At 35.3% G+C, this 17085-nt stretch overlaps 1 protein-coding gene across 3 annotated transcripts in view; it reads left to right on the forward strand.

Annotated features, from left to right (window-relative positions):
- The first annotated feature begins 488 nt into the window (after positions 1 to 488).
- Positions 489 to 17085, forward strand: part of LOC129249916 (protein pangolin, isoforms A/H/I/S-like) — a 250261-nt gene continuing 233664 nt past the window's right edge. Inside the window, exons 1-2 of one of the 3 annotated variants that reach the window (XM_054889579.1) lie at positions 489 to 1900; positions 3612 to 4275. In XM_054889579.1, the coding sequence (XP_054745554.1) occupies positions 4099 to 4275 (177 nt within the window). In that variant the 5' untranslated portion in view covers positions 489 to 1900; positions 3612 to 4098. The remainder of the gene's footprint in view (positions 1901 to 3611; positions 4276 to 17085) is intronic. The other 2 variants (XM_054889580.1, XM_054889581.1) reach the window with 2 other exon arrangements.

Consider the following 17085-nt stretch of genomic DNA (forward strand, 5'->3'; position numbering starts at 1 on the left):
ATTTAATTTTAATTTAATAACCACAGCATAATGAACACAAAATTAAAGCATTATATGCATGCATACATAGAAACATCTACATACATATATATGTATATGTATATATATACCCATATGTATGTATATATAATTGGCACTTGAACCCTGTGTTGGTTCTTTGGGTGAACTCGAACCTTTTCTAATTTGTAGTATGTGTCTTGTTTTTGTTCCACAAATGGAATGCTTTTTCATAGCAGAAATACACTTATAGGTTTGCGTTGGGGGGCGACCGCTATTAGAAAAAACATTTTCTTCTTAGTGTTTTGTGCTCACATCGGGTTTTGAGCACGGGTACTACCGAATAGCAGCCACGCCATTGCCATTGCCATTACCAACAAAGTCCATTTAATATATACATCTATATTTTCCATAACTATATACATATGTACATCTATATACATGTATGCATTGATAAAATTCTTTCGATTTCGTTCTTTATGCAGCTTTTGCTGCTGCTTCTTTTTACAGCTGTACTTGAACAGGAGTCGGTGTAAAGAATACTGGCGCACAAATTCGCCATTACATACTGAATCACATAGGCAACATTCGACTGCAGACGCATAGACGCAGGCGACGGCACGTCAAGTGCTGCGAAAATCGTTGTGGCGTGTGCACGGGGGGAGACCTTGCCGTAGTTAAATCCCGTCGCACACCATACAACAGAAGTTGGCAGCGGTCGTTGGCTGCCAATTTTGCAATGGAATTGTGCGCGCGTTGCTTCCAGACGTGCGTTCGCGCGTTTGCGTAGTGCGAAGCAACGGAAAAGTAGAAGTGCATGCCAAGAACTGCAGTGACGGCGCAATTCTCTTTTCATCTAACACCCAGCATCGTCGAGTGGACGAAATCAACACTTCAGCAGCGGCTACAATACAACAACAAAACATACAACTACTTTAAAAAAATCAAACGGAAATTACATACAAAACCAAAAGAAGAATACAATTATTTGAATTTTGTGCATAAGATAATCGTTATGGTACCTAATAATAAAGCTGATTTAAAAAACATAATGTTATTGCCGCATAGCTGATGCAACCATAGTGAAGAGAAGCCGATTGAGGAGATATACCTAGAGGAATTTGGTGTACAGCCATGAGAATAATCATGTAGCTAACAAACAGGTACTTACGTATGTGTGTAATTTAATAGTGTTCGGTTGCATTCAGTTTCAGTAGCGTGCGTAGCGGCGAGAGGGAAGCGAGAGGGAAGCGAGAGTGAACGAGTAGTGAAAGTGAACGAATTTAACGGTATGTACAAATTTCTCGCCATTGTTGTTATTTAACCGATAAAAGTGTTTATATGCGATACGAAAGTGCTGGTGAAATAAACGAAACCGAGAAAAACAATAACAACAATACAAATGCTAACACAAAGAAAACAATATAAAACAATTTTAAGTTATTAAAGTTGTGTAAAGGTTAATTTCAAATAAAATGTTAATTTCAAATAAAATGTGATTTTAAAAATAAGTAAAATTTTGAAATAATATATGTGTGTATAATATATTATACATATGTACGCATGCATGGACGGAGAAGGAATTATAGAAAATAGGTGTGTGCATTTTAAACTACAGTAAATAGCTAATAACAATAATAACAAAATCCCACGTTAATGCAATAGTTAAAAGGAAACAACGAAAAAAATAAAAATCAACATTACCAGCGCTATCAAATAACATCAATAAGAACTATTACAAAATTGTCAAGCAATGCAAATAAAAAACTGAATTTACCCGCTGAAAAAACAACATGCGAACAAGTGTGCAATTAAAAAGTGTCATTGTAAACCCGCCAAAATATAATTCGGTAATTATATACTTTACGGAGTACATGGAGAAACTAATCAAAAACGTCAATCGGTTCGTACCGATCGATGCGTATTGACCCCAGGAGAACAAAAGTGCTCCAGAAGGAGCAAAATGTTTTTTTTTCTACGTAAAAGATATTTAAAAAACAACACTTTTATATTGCTCCTCATCTCAATCACTAAATACTCAAAAGTTAATGCACTTAGGGGTCAAACTTCCCTTTTTCTTTACACAAGGTAATATATTTAAACTAAAATACATAATTTTTTTTCAAAAATTGCATAAATATTAATATTAACAATGTTTGTGTGACGAAGGAATAATGAACTAAAATATGCTTGGTAATGCCACTCTTCCTTAACATAGTTATAACGTGTTTAGACTACGCGCGATTCCAAATTGTATAGTGTATTTTATAGACTCTTTTTTTAAATATTTTAATATATAGATTATTATTTTTCTCAAATACAAGGTTGTTCAACAAGTTTTGCGGTTCGATGAAAAACACAATTTTATGGTTTGAAATGCACTTTATTATTGAGTATAGCCTGACCGGCGGCCGCCGTAGCCGAATGGGTTGGTGCGTGACTACCATTCGGAATTCGGAGAGAACGAATGTTCAAACCTCCGCACACCAAAATTGAGAACAAGTTGTTTCTAATATCGATCGCCCCTCGGCAGGCAACGGAAAATCTCCGAGTGTATTTCTGGCATGAAAAGGCTCCTGATAAAAAACCATTTGCCGTTCGGAGTCGGCTTAAAACTGTAGGTCCCTCCATTTGTGGAACAACATCAAGACGCACGCTAAAAATAGGAGGAGTAGCTCGGTCAAACACCCAAAACGGTTGCACGCGTCAAATATGTATATATATAATATATATAATATAATAAACATAATATATATATATATATATATTCAGTAAAGTCGCCCATATCAATACTTGTTGCAACGAGATTCCAATTTCATCTTCCAAATTTTTCCGGGAGTGAGGATCTGGAAGGGCTTCAAAATACGCTTCCACAGCTGTTATGACCTCATATTTCGATGGAAAACGCTTTCCCCGAAGGCATGTTTTTTGTGTCTGGAAGCAGATGGAAGTCGCTAGGGGCCAAATCTTGTGAGTACGGTGGATGCTCCAACAATTCGAACATTAATTCCTGGATTTTAGCCAAAGTCAAAATGCTCTGGGGGCACGGTGCATTGTACTGTACGACTTTTCTTGTAGTTAGAACCAGCTAATTTTACAGCTACTATACTAATTGATGGCGAAAAGTCCTCATACACTTTCAAAATTCGTTCATAAATTTCCTTTGCATTTAAACCTTCCATAAATAAAAATTCAATCACTGTAGGATACTTGATTCTTTTCATTGCTGAAAATACTGTGACACGTCGATACTAAATGGTTTGTAAACAAAGAATGAATTGACAGATTGATATAAAACTTTACATACGTTCATATGAAGAATGTACCACATAACAAAAAAAAATTAGGTTCATATCAACGCTTCCTCTATATAAATATAGTTTAAATATATTACCTTGTGTAAAGAAATAGCAAAATTTAACCCCTAAGTGCATTTACTTTCGTGTATTTACTGATTGAGAAGAGCAACAATATTAAAGTGTTTCTTGATTTTTAATTATGGGATCAATACGCATCGACTGGTACGTATCGATTGCCGCTATTTGATCAGATTCCCCATAGACTCCATAAAGTATATATATAATTACCAATAATTTAATTTACTGCTTAAATAGTCAAAATCAAAATATTGGAAAATATTAAAAATAGTGGGTTAGATCAATAATTAAATATTTTAAAACCAGTGCATAAAGTCAAAAAAATTTTATGTACAGTTTAAATAGTCAAGCAGCATACATACACATACATAACAGACCAAATATTGTGACAAACATAGCATTTAAGGTGCATATGTCCAAAAGCCTTCATATATGTATAATATGTATAATAGCAAAAGTAAAGCCGACATTAAGGTCGATTATCGATGCAAGTATATTCTACCGCATATGTAGATATAAGTGTACACACATTTACATATATTCATATAAATTAATGTTTGTGTAAACATATGTATAAGTATACCTCCGTTAGCGTTATACATATCTAGTGATGTAATCAATCTTGCGAGAGTAAATCACGATTTGATATTCCACAAAGCAAAGAGAAAAACTAAAATAAAACTAAAATTAACTACAAATTTAACAACGCTTATAAAAAATCATAATGCCACACAATAGCCATAATTCACACTCGCGACATGGTGGTTCTTCCAGCGACGATTTGGGAAGCACCGATGAGGTGAAAATTTTCAAAGATGAAGGCGATCGCGAAGAAGAGAAAATTTCATCGGAGAATCTGCTTGAAGAAAAGTCAAGCTTGATAGATTTGACAGAGAGTGAGGTAAGTTAGATGCACGTACAAGCATGTACAATGCTCTATTTTACATATTGCTTGTATGTGTGCACATGTACATATATAAAAAGGGTGTTCCAAAGTAAACAAGGCCTTTAAAACTAACCACAACAAAAAGTTTTAGGTCCTCTAAAATTATGTATGTATGTGTACTTGTTTTGATAATATTGAACCATTGAATAAGTAATAAGATAGATCTCGTAATTTTTGGCAAACGGTCGTTCAGGTGAAAAGAAGATGAAGGGAAAACATCTTATAATTGTGAAAACCTTGCATTTGCTCGTATACACAAGAAGAATTCGACACGAACCAAATGCGTTGCCGATTTGTCTTTTCCTAAGAATTGAGCAAGCGTACGGTAACCATACATGCAGATGTGCATACATCCATACGTGCTTGCATACATATCTCCATGCATACTTTTGTATGCAAATACGTCCAAATGTTTTAGCATATTTGATATACATTATATATGTACAGTATTGGCCAAAACTAAACATCTTGAAATATGGCATATACATATCGCACTTGTTACGTTAAAGCGTAACAACTCAAAATCTGAACATTTTCAGTAGAGACGAAAAACTGTTTCCGTAAATATTAATAATATACAAGGAAAAAATATGTAATTGCACGAAAATATCATTAAAAATAATATAACGGTTGTTTCATTCTTATTTGTTTAGTAGTTGCGCTAAAATAACAAATTTTTGAGTTGTTACTCTTTTCCTGAAATTTTTTTATACACTTAGTGGTGTTATTTTCAGTTGTCTCTGTTTAACTGAAAAAATAACACGTAACTTAAACAAACCGTTTGGTTGTAAACAGGCACAATTCAAAATGTTACACTTTATGTGACACAAATTTGTTCAAACACTTGGAGACAACTAAAAATGTAACTCTTTAGTTGAGACAAACGAAGTCATTCTGAAAACAAAGAGAGAGTCATAACGGTTTTTTTAACGAAAGACTAGACAAACCACTGAACGATTTTTCCAGTGGGTAGAGATGACCACTGTACATTGTTTTCTTGCAAAAAACTAAAATTTGGAAATTTTGAGTTGTTACGCTTTAACGTAACAAGTGCGATATGTCATGTGTTTCCTTGTTACTTAAGTATTCATAAATTATAATACCAAATATACAGCGTTTTGGTTATACTGAAAAAAAAAAATTGAAATGTTCATATTATTTAAAAACTGAATGGTCAAAACTAAAGCATCCCACATTTTTTTTTCTTAACTACGGCTTTGTTTTGTTGTTTTTAAGTTAATTTCTTTTCCTAACGGTATTTAAAGCTGAGTCAAAGTTCGTTAGAATAATTTGTGCAAAATACGTGCGGATTTAGTAGGACAAAACATTTCATACGGGAAATCAGCAAATATGGCCAGAAATGTGTATTCGAATGAATTTAAAAATAACATAATAAGTGATTGGCAAAGTGGGTTATCGCGACACAAAATTAGTGAGAAATATTCAATAAATAGAAGTGTAATATCGTGACTTATAAAAAAATTTGAACAAACGGGTTCTATTTCTGCAATCCATAGTGGAGGAAGGCCACGAAAGGCTACACGACAAGACGACTCCACGATTAAAAGAAAAATTCAGAGTGATCCCACAGTCTCTTCTGAACAAATAAAAATTGATTTAAGTTTGCCGGTAAGTTCTAGAACGATCAGAAGACGAGCAGTGGAGGCCGGACTTGTCAGTCGACGACCTGCCAAAAACAAAAAAGCGAGACTCGAGTTTGCGAGATTGCATATTAATTGGACAGTTCAAAAATGGAAAACTGTATTATTCTCTGATGAATACAAATATAATTTGAAACATTCAGATGGAATTAGGCGAGTAAGAAGGCCAAAGCAACAGCGACTAAGTCCGAAGTATTGTATCGGAACTACCAAGTATGGTGGGGGGAACATTTTGGTCTGAGGTTGTTTCTCTGGCCAGGGTATCGGGCCTTTTCTTCGAATAGAGGGAATTAGGGACCGTTTCATGTACACAAACATCCTTAAAGATGTAATGCTACCACACGCTGAGAAGGAAATGCCACTGAGATGGAGGTTCCAACAGGATAAAGATCCGAAGCATACCTCTAGGCACTGTAAAACGTGGTGTGGTTACAGCAAAATGCTATAGAGGCCTTAGACTGGCCAGCTCAATCTCCCGATCTCAATCCCATTGAGAATTTGTGGGAGATTGTAAATTCGAAAATTAATAGGGAACATTCCAGCACAAAGGAAGCCCTGTTTGAAGCGGTTAAAGAAGCCTGGTACAACATTTATCCGGAAATTATTAGTAACCTAATATCTTCTATGCCAAAAAGATGTTCTGAAGTTATCAAAAATAATGGGTTTAGTACAAAATACTGAAGAATAAAAACAATTATTTTCGCTTTCAATGGGGGGTGCTTTAGTTTTGTCCAGACAAGCTTTGAATAATATTAATATTTTTAAATTTAATTTTTAATATAAGAAATGTTGAAATTTTTTTGTTATGTTTATTAATCACCAAGATAATAAAAAGAAACAAGGTGTAAAAGTAAGTAATATTCGATGTTGTTTTATTGAGTTATTTGACATTATTTGAAATGCCATTAGGGGGGTGCTTTAGTTTTGGCCTATACTGTATATAGAATTGACGCGTACACCCTTTCTGGGTGTTTGGCCGAGCTCCTCCTCCTATTTGAAGCGTGCGTCTTGATGTTGTTCCACAAATGGAGGGACCTACTCGGACCGACTCCGAACGGCAGATATTTTTTTATAACGAGCTTTTTCATGACAGAAATACTATCTGATGCTATGGTAAAGTTTATATTTACCTAATTTTGATTTTTGTAGAATTTTTAAATAAAATATTTTATAGTTATTTTATTTAACTATATATTTACAAGTATGTTGCATAAAGTAGATTTTTTTTTACCTACCATTATTTACTTATCATTACCATTGGACGTCCTATGCCCCAATTAGGAGCCCAAGTGATATGGGTTTAAATAAAAAATATATATATTAAAATGCAAATCTAATGCGTTTATGTGCCACATTTATTTTCGTTCTTCAAGCGTAGTTTTCAAAACTACAAAACACATAAACAAACTTCAACTCATTCGCACATAGAAAATACAAACATAGAAACCTATCAAAATACATGACAAAAAAGGACTCGGACATTTATATAAAATAGAGTTAGGCAAATAATATTTAAGAAAAACCAATATAATTAATATTTAGGAGGTAAGCCTTTATTTTTTTCTCACAGCATTCAGTCTTCTTGGCATTAATTCGACCGTCTTCTTGCATATTAAAGGATCTATTTTCCCCCACTCTTCTACAATATCATTTTCAAGGTCTTTCTTGTTCGTAATAACATGCTTTTTCAGTTAGTTTTCCAAATGAGAGATGTTCTTACATTGATGTCTGGAGATTGTAGAGGTGTTTTAAGTAGTTTAGGGCAAGTTTGCATAAGCCATAGACAGACATCAAGTGCATTATGCTTGCATCCTCGTCTTGATAGTAGGGAAAATTCCCAACTTTTCAGCACCTTGTACAAAATCTTCTTTCATAAATATTAGGTATTGTTTGTGGTTCCTATTGCCGTTATTAAAGCACAAATTTCTAGTACCAGCAGCGGACATAATACCCCATACCGACCCGTCTCCATGTTTAACTGTCGGATGTAAGATTTTTTTCAGCAACTCTCATTAGGTCTTTTCCATACATATGATTGCCCATCTGACCTAAATATGTTAAACTTGCTTTCATCTGCAAATAAAACGTGCTTTCAGGAATGCAGTTAATATGAAGGTGTTGGGCGACTTCTGTTGCGAGTTTAGGGGCACTCAAATTTGGATTTTTCTTAATTCGTTGCACTATCCACCGTTCATCTGCATCCGAAAATAGTTTTGGTCGTCCCGATTTCTTCTTATTTTTCACGTATTTTGCTTCTTTGAAACGTTTTATCACGGCGTATGCAGTTGAACGGGGTCTATTCACTATCTATGCGATTTTCCGAACGGTTTTACTATTTTCATGATGACTAATAATTAAATTACTGACATCGATTGAGCTGTTTTAAATTATTATTACTATTTTTAAAATCCTATTTGAATACCCAGTAGAAAAATAAAAATATTTAACTTGCATTTCTCACAAAAATGTTGAATTTGAAGCTGCATGCTATGTGTGTCCGAGTATTTGTATGCACCTATAAAGGATAATTAAAATATATGCCTTTAATTTCTTATAAGTTCAATGAAATTTGCTGTCCCCCAGTTGATATTCAAAATATTGTACTTACAGAAACAAAATACCTTCATAGGCGCAGATGCAGCAGCACTTGCAGCGCAATGAATGCTTTGCCGCTAAGCATTCTGAAATGTTCTTTAAACAACGAAAACTATTCCATTCACAAACGCTAGCGCATATATCTCAAAGCAAGGCTCGTTCATTCATCACCACATCTCCCTCACGCGCCTGAGCTGTCCAGAAGCCTATTTTTTTTGAGGAAGATAAAAATATTTGGTGAACCGTCAATTTTGGTCATGGCAAGTGCCCGTTTCTTCGTATATCCATATGTATGCATATCCATGTGCATGTAAATATGTATTCTAAATGCGCGACAGAATGGCGATAGCCATAGCGAATGGTGATTGTTCTAGCTGCTTTGTGTAAAGTGTGCGTAAAATCATACGCTAATGATGTAAAATAAGCCGACGTTAGCTTAAGCAAGTTTATGTACATCTTCGACATATCGTTCTACTGAAAATTTCAAATCCATTCCTTCTTGTTCTCTTATAGAAGATAAATACTTTATTAAGATATATCTTCGCGAGTGGGATTATCCAATTAAAAGAAAATGAACGAAATATTATATCTAATTTAGCCCTGTAGTTAAAAATTTACTTTCAACCAAGCTTGCTGATTTTTTTGACGTGATAAAGTCTTATAATTCGATTTAGCTGGCTGCACGCATGAAAATATGTGTCGTTATCTTGCTCATGCGTCGTTACTTTGCTTGAACTGCAAGCAAAAACGCGGAACGAACGACAAAGAGCACAATCGGCCCCCGCATTCGGCAACGTTCGACATCTGGCTCTCTCCTACTTGAGTGAGCATATATATGTATGTATATGCGCATATCTATATAAATACACATATTTGTATTTGCATATGCCTTCTTATTGATTATTATTAATTTGATTCACTTGAAGAATTTAAAATAAAACCAAGTGTATCATCATCATCCTTACCGAATTTATAATTAGGGACGACTAGTTAGTAATAATAACTGTTGTTTTAATGTTTTTATTATTAATTTATTATTATATTATATATGAAGGAAAAAATGTATGGTAATATTTACCACATACCTTATAAGATATGTTGTATACTAATATATGTGCCGATATATAAACATGCATACATACATACATATACTTTGGTGCAATTTTCATAGACTAATATACGTATGTACGCGCCAATTATATATATATACTAGCGTACCCTCGCCCGCTTCGGCAGACGATAAATTCAATGATTTGCTGAAAGAGAATAAAATTAATACGAAACAAAGCAAATTCTTTGATACAATTTCATTCGAACTTTATTGTAACACTTTTTGGTAGACAACGTTTTTGGTTTTTTCATCTTTCGCGTGAATAATGACGATGGTTTGCCAACTCGTGAGCAAGCTACATACAATTGTCCATGAGAAAAAATTGGGTATTCTAAATTAATACCGCACATTTGTAGAGACTGTCCTTGCAAGGCGAATAGGGAACTGCAAACGTTTGAAATCGAATGGTAAATCCGCCGGAATCAGTGGAATTCAGGGTATCAAAATGTCTTCTCCTTTGTACTTCCCTTTCAAAATTGTTGCTTCGATAACGTTACCCATTAGCTTCTTCACAGCGAGTCTGGTACCGTTGCAAAGTCGGGGCACGTTACTATTGCGCAGCATAATAATCGGTGCTCCAATTTTTAATCGTAAATTATGAGGTGGTAAGCCTGGCAAATCGAGTGAGTTTAAGAATTCAGTTGGATAATTTACGACTTCATCTTGATCAGTAATAGTGTCCATTGACTTATACGCAACTATGTCACCAGGTATTTGATCTAAAATAGCTGAATTTATATCATTGACGTCCTTATTTTTCCCAGCTAAAATTGCTCTTTCGCTGAGTCAATCATGGTTTTTGTAATGTTGAACTATGTTTGGAAATACACTCTGTATCAATGCCTCTTTAGACTGTGCAAAAGTGCAGAAATTGTTAGGCAATGTTATCATTCCTGTTGTTTTTGAAAAAAGGTTTATTTTTTTTGGTTAAAAAGTATTTTTAGAAGTTTTGAAAAACACTTCGCTCTAACAAATTTCTTCTCAGTTAATTGCTGAAAATTAAATATTTTGAAAAAACTTTTTTTTTTAATTTAACGTTTTTGAGAAAATTTTGTTCTTGAAAAAATTTCATACTTTTGTAAAAGTTTAAATTGATTTGTTAAAAAAGATTTTTTTCCGCTTTGAAAAACACCCCCTCGAAAAAATGTATTCTCTATTAATAGTGGAATATGAAATGCTTTGAAAACACCTTTTTTTTAATCTTGTTTGGTTTTCAGAAAATTTTGTTTGGAAAAAATTTCATACCCTTGAAAAAGTTTTATTTTATTTTATTTGTTTAAAATTTTTGAAATTTTTTTTTTTTTGTAATTGTAGAAAAACACCTCTTCGAAGAAATTTCTTTTATCTTTTTGAGGAAAATTTGGTTTTGAAAAAATTTCATGCTTTCGAAATTTTTTTATTTTACTTTATTTCTTCAAAATTTTTGAAAACAATTTTTTTTATAATTTTCGAAAAACACCCCTTTGGAAAAATGTTTTCTATGTGTCATAGTAGTATTCCATTAACTTTTAGGATTATAGTCAAATACTTACAAATATCTACGCTTTCACAAATAGCAACAATAAACAAATTTCCTCAAAACCAAAAAATTTACTTTTTTTCTAAAAAAATTCTAAACAAACAACGTAATAAATTTAGAATTTTGTGTTCACGAAAAAACAGCATTGTTTTTATTGTATTAACTGAAAACCAAAATGTTGCAAAAAATCAAAACAAAACTAAATTATTTTTTTGTGTTCATTTGGTCCATATGTTCCATAAAAAGGTGCTATGGTAAATAATATGCGGGTCTGATACACGCAAAGTTCCATTGACCATTATAGTGCCAAATTATCGATCACCAATTCCAACAGGATTTCAAAATCAGAGTTGGAATGAGTTGTTGGGTGGTGTACTTCTGAAAAAATTAGAAATAAACAAAATAAATCTAAAAATTCGAATTCTAACTTTATCTTGTGTATGTTCTTATTACCTTTGAATTTTTCCAATGAAGCACCATTCATTTTAAATTTTCCAAGAATTTTTTTTACCATTTCGCGTTTCTTTCTTTTTTCATTCGATTCCAACATTTGTTCATAGCCGAAAACATCGTTTGCAAACGCATTCATTTCCATATAGAATTGGTCAAAGAAAGCATTGCTCAATTGAATTGAAACATTATTTTCATAAATACTTAGGACCTTAACTAATGCTCCTTGGTACATACCTAACGCAGATATTCATCGCGACCTTGACATCGATACTATTGATGAAACAATACAAAGCGCAAGCAGAAGACACATAAATAGACTATTAACGCATACAAATCCTATGATGAGAAGACTACCAAATAAAGAAAAATCTACCCAAAGTCGGCTTAACCGTCAAACACCAACAGATCTTGCAAAATCCTTGTAATCAATTGTCAACTAATCGTATATGTCATTGTTTGTTAACCACTTGTTTTTAAATAATATGTATATATTTCTTCTAAATGAGCTTGGGGGCATTGACCCTTCAATATCACTCTCATTCCATCTTTTTGTAAATCAAATTACTTATTGTCTAACGACAGGTGTAATATTTTATGGAAGAAATAAAAAAAAAAAAAAAAATTTTCATTCGAATCATTTGAAATTTCTGTATACAATACATTTCTGTATCACAATACAAATACAAAAAATTCAAAAAAAGTTGTACACATAAAATTACACATAAAATGAATGTCGATTCGAAACTTACTTTAATCTAACAATCGAGCAAGTTTTGTTTTGGACAATATTTTGATTTTTTCTTTTTTTTATATGAAGAAAATATTTAAAAGAAATTTTTTTTTGCTAAAAACCTTCCCCTAGTGGATCCCTATAATATGAAAAAAGAACGAATAAAATTGGCCTCGTATCGGCCCAAAAAAATGCGGACAAACGAACATCATTTAATTTTTATATATATAGATAATATACATATGTGGTATCAAACGGCTCGGAGAGGTCCTTCCCAATTATGATGGCGCTGCTGGTGTTGACCAACGTCCTCTTGCATAGCCGTATTAGTTTTGTGGAGATACCAAATTCAGACATCGCTTCATACAGAAAACTCCTTTTCATACTGTCGAATGCAGCTTTGAAACAGACTAAAAGGTGGTGTATGTCGATTGTCCTTTCATGGGTCTTTTCCAATATTTGGCGTATGGTGAATATTTGGTCGATGGTGGCCTTTCAAGGTCTAAAGCTTCAGCCTTTCACACAATACGCTCGCTAGAACCTTATAGCTGATATTTAGAATACTAATCCTTCTTATGGATTCGGCAGAGCACAGTTAAGTTCCAATCGGCAAGCATGCTTTCATTCGACAATATTTTGCATAGAAGCTGATGCATGTACCTTACCCGCTCCTTGCCGCCATGTTTGAATAGCTCAGTTGGGAGTCCGTCGGCGCCCGTGGCTTTGTTGTTCTTTAGCCACGTTATCGCTATTCTCACCTCGTCATGGTCGGGTAGCGGAACGACAACTCCGTCGTCAACGATCGGGGTATCGGGATCTTCACACTCTCTGTGACATTCGCAGCTATCACTTTTTATCAGGTTCGAGAGGTTCGCTCTATAAATTAAGATTCGTCTGGATGTCAGCCACCAGTTCGCCGTCTTTGTTCTTACAGGAAAACGCCCCGGTCTTAAGACCTTCTGTAAGCCGCCGAACTTTCTGATAAAAATTTCGGGCGTTGTTCTTGTTGGCCAGCATCTCAAGCTCCTCACACTCACGAATTTCGGCCTCTCGTTTCTTCTTTGGGATAATACGTCTCTCTTCTTTTCTTATCTTTCGGTAGCGATCCCACATGGTTCGCGTTGCGCCCGATCGCAGCGTGGATCTATAGGCGGCATCCTTTTTTTCTGCGGCAGCATGACATTCCTCGTCGTACCAATTGTTTTTTTTCCGGGCTCGCCGGAGTCCGATTTCTTGCTCCATTGCTTGTGCATGCCGGTTTGTTGGGCAGTGCTCTCTGAGAGCAGCAGTGAGAGTCGAGTGGCGAATCTCCTGGCTGTCTGTTGTGATTGCAGCTTTTCGATGTCGAACATTCTTTGCGTAGGTAGATGTACGTTTTTTGCTGGTAATGATCCGAGTCGATGTTGGGTCCTCGGATCGTACGTACATCTAATAAGCTAGAAGCATGTCTTCCATCTATCACAACATTATCGATCTGGTTTCGCGTTTTGCGATCAGGAGACAGTCCGGTAGCTTGGTGTATCTTTTTATGCTGGAATCTGGTGCTGCAGACCACCATGCTTCGGGCCCCGGCGAAATCGATCAGAGTCTGCCCGTTACCGGATGTTTCGTTGTGCAGGCTGAATTTTCCGACTGTGGGACCAAAAATTCCCTCCTTGCCCACCCTGGCGTTGAAGTCGCCAAGCACGATTTTTATGTCGTGGCGGGGGCAGCGCTCATAGGAACGTTCCAGGCGCTCATAGATGGAATCTTTGGTCGCATCGTCCTTCTCTTCCTTCGGGGCGTGGGCGTAAAGGAGCGAGATGTTAAAAAATCGCGCTTTAATGCGGATTATTGCGAGGCACCCGTCCACCTGAGTGAACGACAGTACTTGGCGACAAAGTCTCTCTCTCACAACAAATCCGACGCCGAATTTGCGCTCCTTTACATGGCAGCTGTAGTAGACGTCGCAAGGACCTTTGTTTTTCTTGCCTTATCCCGTCCATCGCATTTCTTGAATCACAGTGATGTCAGCCTTTACTCTCACGAGGACATCAACCAGCCGGGCAGAGGCACCTTCCCTATTAAAGGACCGGACATTGCAGGTGCATGCCCTATTTTGTTTGCACGGTCGTCATCAGTAAATGTAGTTCTCATGCGAGGTTTTGTATATATTGTCATTGGGGGGGATTTTTAAGTGGCGGGTCCCAAACCCAGCGCGCAACCAGCTATCCTGGAATGCTTCGCCTTCTCACGTTAGCTCACTCCCTAACGGGTGTTCGAAAGCTATGCAGAGGATACGTGGGCTAATCCCAGACTTTATGAGCTGCTTGAACCATATGCAGAAGAATCGTCCTGGCCACCACCAAGTGAATGGCGATCAGTAACTTTCCACACTTGCGTGGACTTCTGCACATGGAACCTTCCTCCATCTATATATATACTCCTAGTTGGAGCATGGGGCGTCAAATGGTAATGTATGGTACGTATAAAATTATCTACTTTTATGTGAAATGAATATTTAACCCTTGTGTTGCCACCTAGGTACTCGGGTGCCCAACGTGAATTGACTTACTTTGTATCAAAATATGTATTAAACATATTTTGAAAAATTGTTTGACTTTATAATTTTTGCATTTGAAAAAAAAAGTAAACGTATAATTTACCCGGGTACCCGAAACCCTCTATACAGAAAACACGAGATTCATGTATTATGTCATGAAAATGTCTTTATTTATGCAAATAAAAAGTATATAAGTATTATTATTTATTAATTATAAATTATATTCTTATTAAATTGTTTATTGAATAAATATACTGTATATAATAATTATTATTACATTTTGTAATGTGATTGTTACGAAAAAGAAACACCGACATTGCACTATTTGCACAGTCAGTAATACGTGAAAAATCAATAAAAGTAATAAATAGAGAAATACATATAATATAAAGAATTAAATCTTAATGATTATTCTTTAGCGTTGTTCAAAATTACTGAGCGCAATGTTGATCTTTACTGAGTGCTCATCACAAACGGGCTACTCGCACTCGGAACAACACTTCCTTGTCTTCTTTCGTTTACGAATAGGCTGCTTCGTTGCAAATGTAGCATGACCCAACTACAACTTTTCGGTTGTCAGCAGGTACCACCATCGCTACTGGTTTTTCGAAGTAACTTTCGTCTGCAAGCCTCATTGCGTGGTTTCGTATAACGTCTGGTTAGAAGCTCGCTCTTGAATCACCGGCATAGCTAACTTTTCTGAAATCCGGCGCAAAAAGATTCTGCGTCGATTGCTTTTGTTAGAAAGTATGTTATTATTTTCATAATAAATGACGTAAACAGCAACACAAGCAATATCTAACATATTGTAGAAGAAAGCAAGCGACCATATGCAAGTTCGTCGTTGCGTAGAGTACATCATGCACATTTGATCCATAGTATCAACGCCGGCTTTGGCTTTGTTGTAAAATAAAATCATTTCTGGGTTTTTGATGTGTTAAATCAGAGATCATAGCATGGAAGGCGTCGTACTAAAAAAGATCACGGCTTTGTTTTTCGTTAGTACGTATGAACACATGGTAACTTGTTCATGAAAGCCAAAAAGAGTTGATAAAAGTTGTCTAGAACTCCACGTTTTCATTTCTGGAGGAATGTACGTTTTTTTTTTTTTTGTTTTTTTTTTTGAGTACCAACGATAGTAAGGTTCCAACAAAGAAGACTTTTAGCCAGAGGTAACGTTGTGAAAAATCTGTTCATGCTAATGTTTCTGCCAGATCCTTTGTAAGCGACGAAAAGTTCTTTCACAACTCGCTCTCCTTGATTCACCTCTCGAGTATTACCTTGTTTGCCTGTATAGAGAATCCCTTTCAGCGGATAAGCATTACTTATATCGCGCACCCAAAATTAGATACTTTGAGACCGTACTTAGCAGGCTTTGATGGCATGTATTGGGTAAACTTCGTTCTTCCTCGATAAGGAAAAAGCTGTTCGTCAATAGTCAATTGTTCCGTTGGTCTATACATCCTTGCTAGGTTTGCATTCAGTAAGTCCCATACATTGGTGATTTGTGCAACTTTGTCTGTGGCTGCTCGTATACGGCGTGTAATATGATCATCAAAACGTATAAACCGTAAAGGTGATTGAAATCTTCTTCGTCCCATAGTTGCACGGTATAAAGGGAATGAGCTTTTCTTTCACATTTCATCTACATGGTTTGTGTTCGAGTTATTTGCACCCGCACATATCAAAATTCCAAAAAAAAGAATACATTTCTGTTACCGTATGCCCGGCTCATTTTGAGGATTTTTGTTATTACAATCTTCATACATAGCTTCTGCTTTTTTATTCGTGCAACGCATGATAATATCAACGATTTCGATTGACATAATTTTTTTAAATGTATCGGCAATTGTTAACATTTCTGTACTCCTATGTGGGCCAGCCCTTTGTCTGAGGATATATCTCGCACGAGTTTGACGATTTGGGTGCGGAGTTTTATTCCAAATCGTTTTGTCTTTAGCCACAAATGTTGTACTGGTGCTGTCTGAAATACATAAAAAATTCATGTAAATAAGTCTTCGCATACATATTTCCGCCTATATATTTACTATACGTCTTGAAATACACACTGTAAAGGATAGACTATCTAAAGAATGGTCGGGTAAGTACAATATTGTATATTATATATATATATAATTTGCACATACACCTTTT

This window comes from Anastrepha obliqua, chromosome 6 (assembly GCF_027943255.1).
Source record: "Anastrepha obliqua isolate idAnaObli1 chromosome 6, idAnaObli1_1.0, whole genome shotgun sequence".
NCBI lineage: Eukaryota > Metazoa > Arthropoda > Insecta > Diptera > Tephritidae > Anastrepha > Anastrepha obliqua.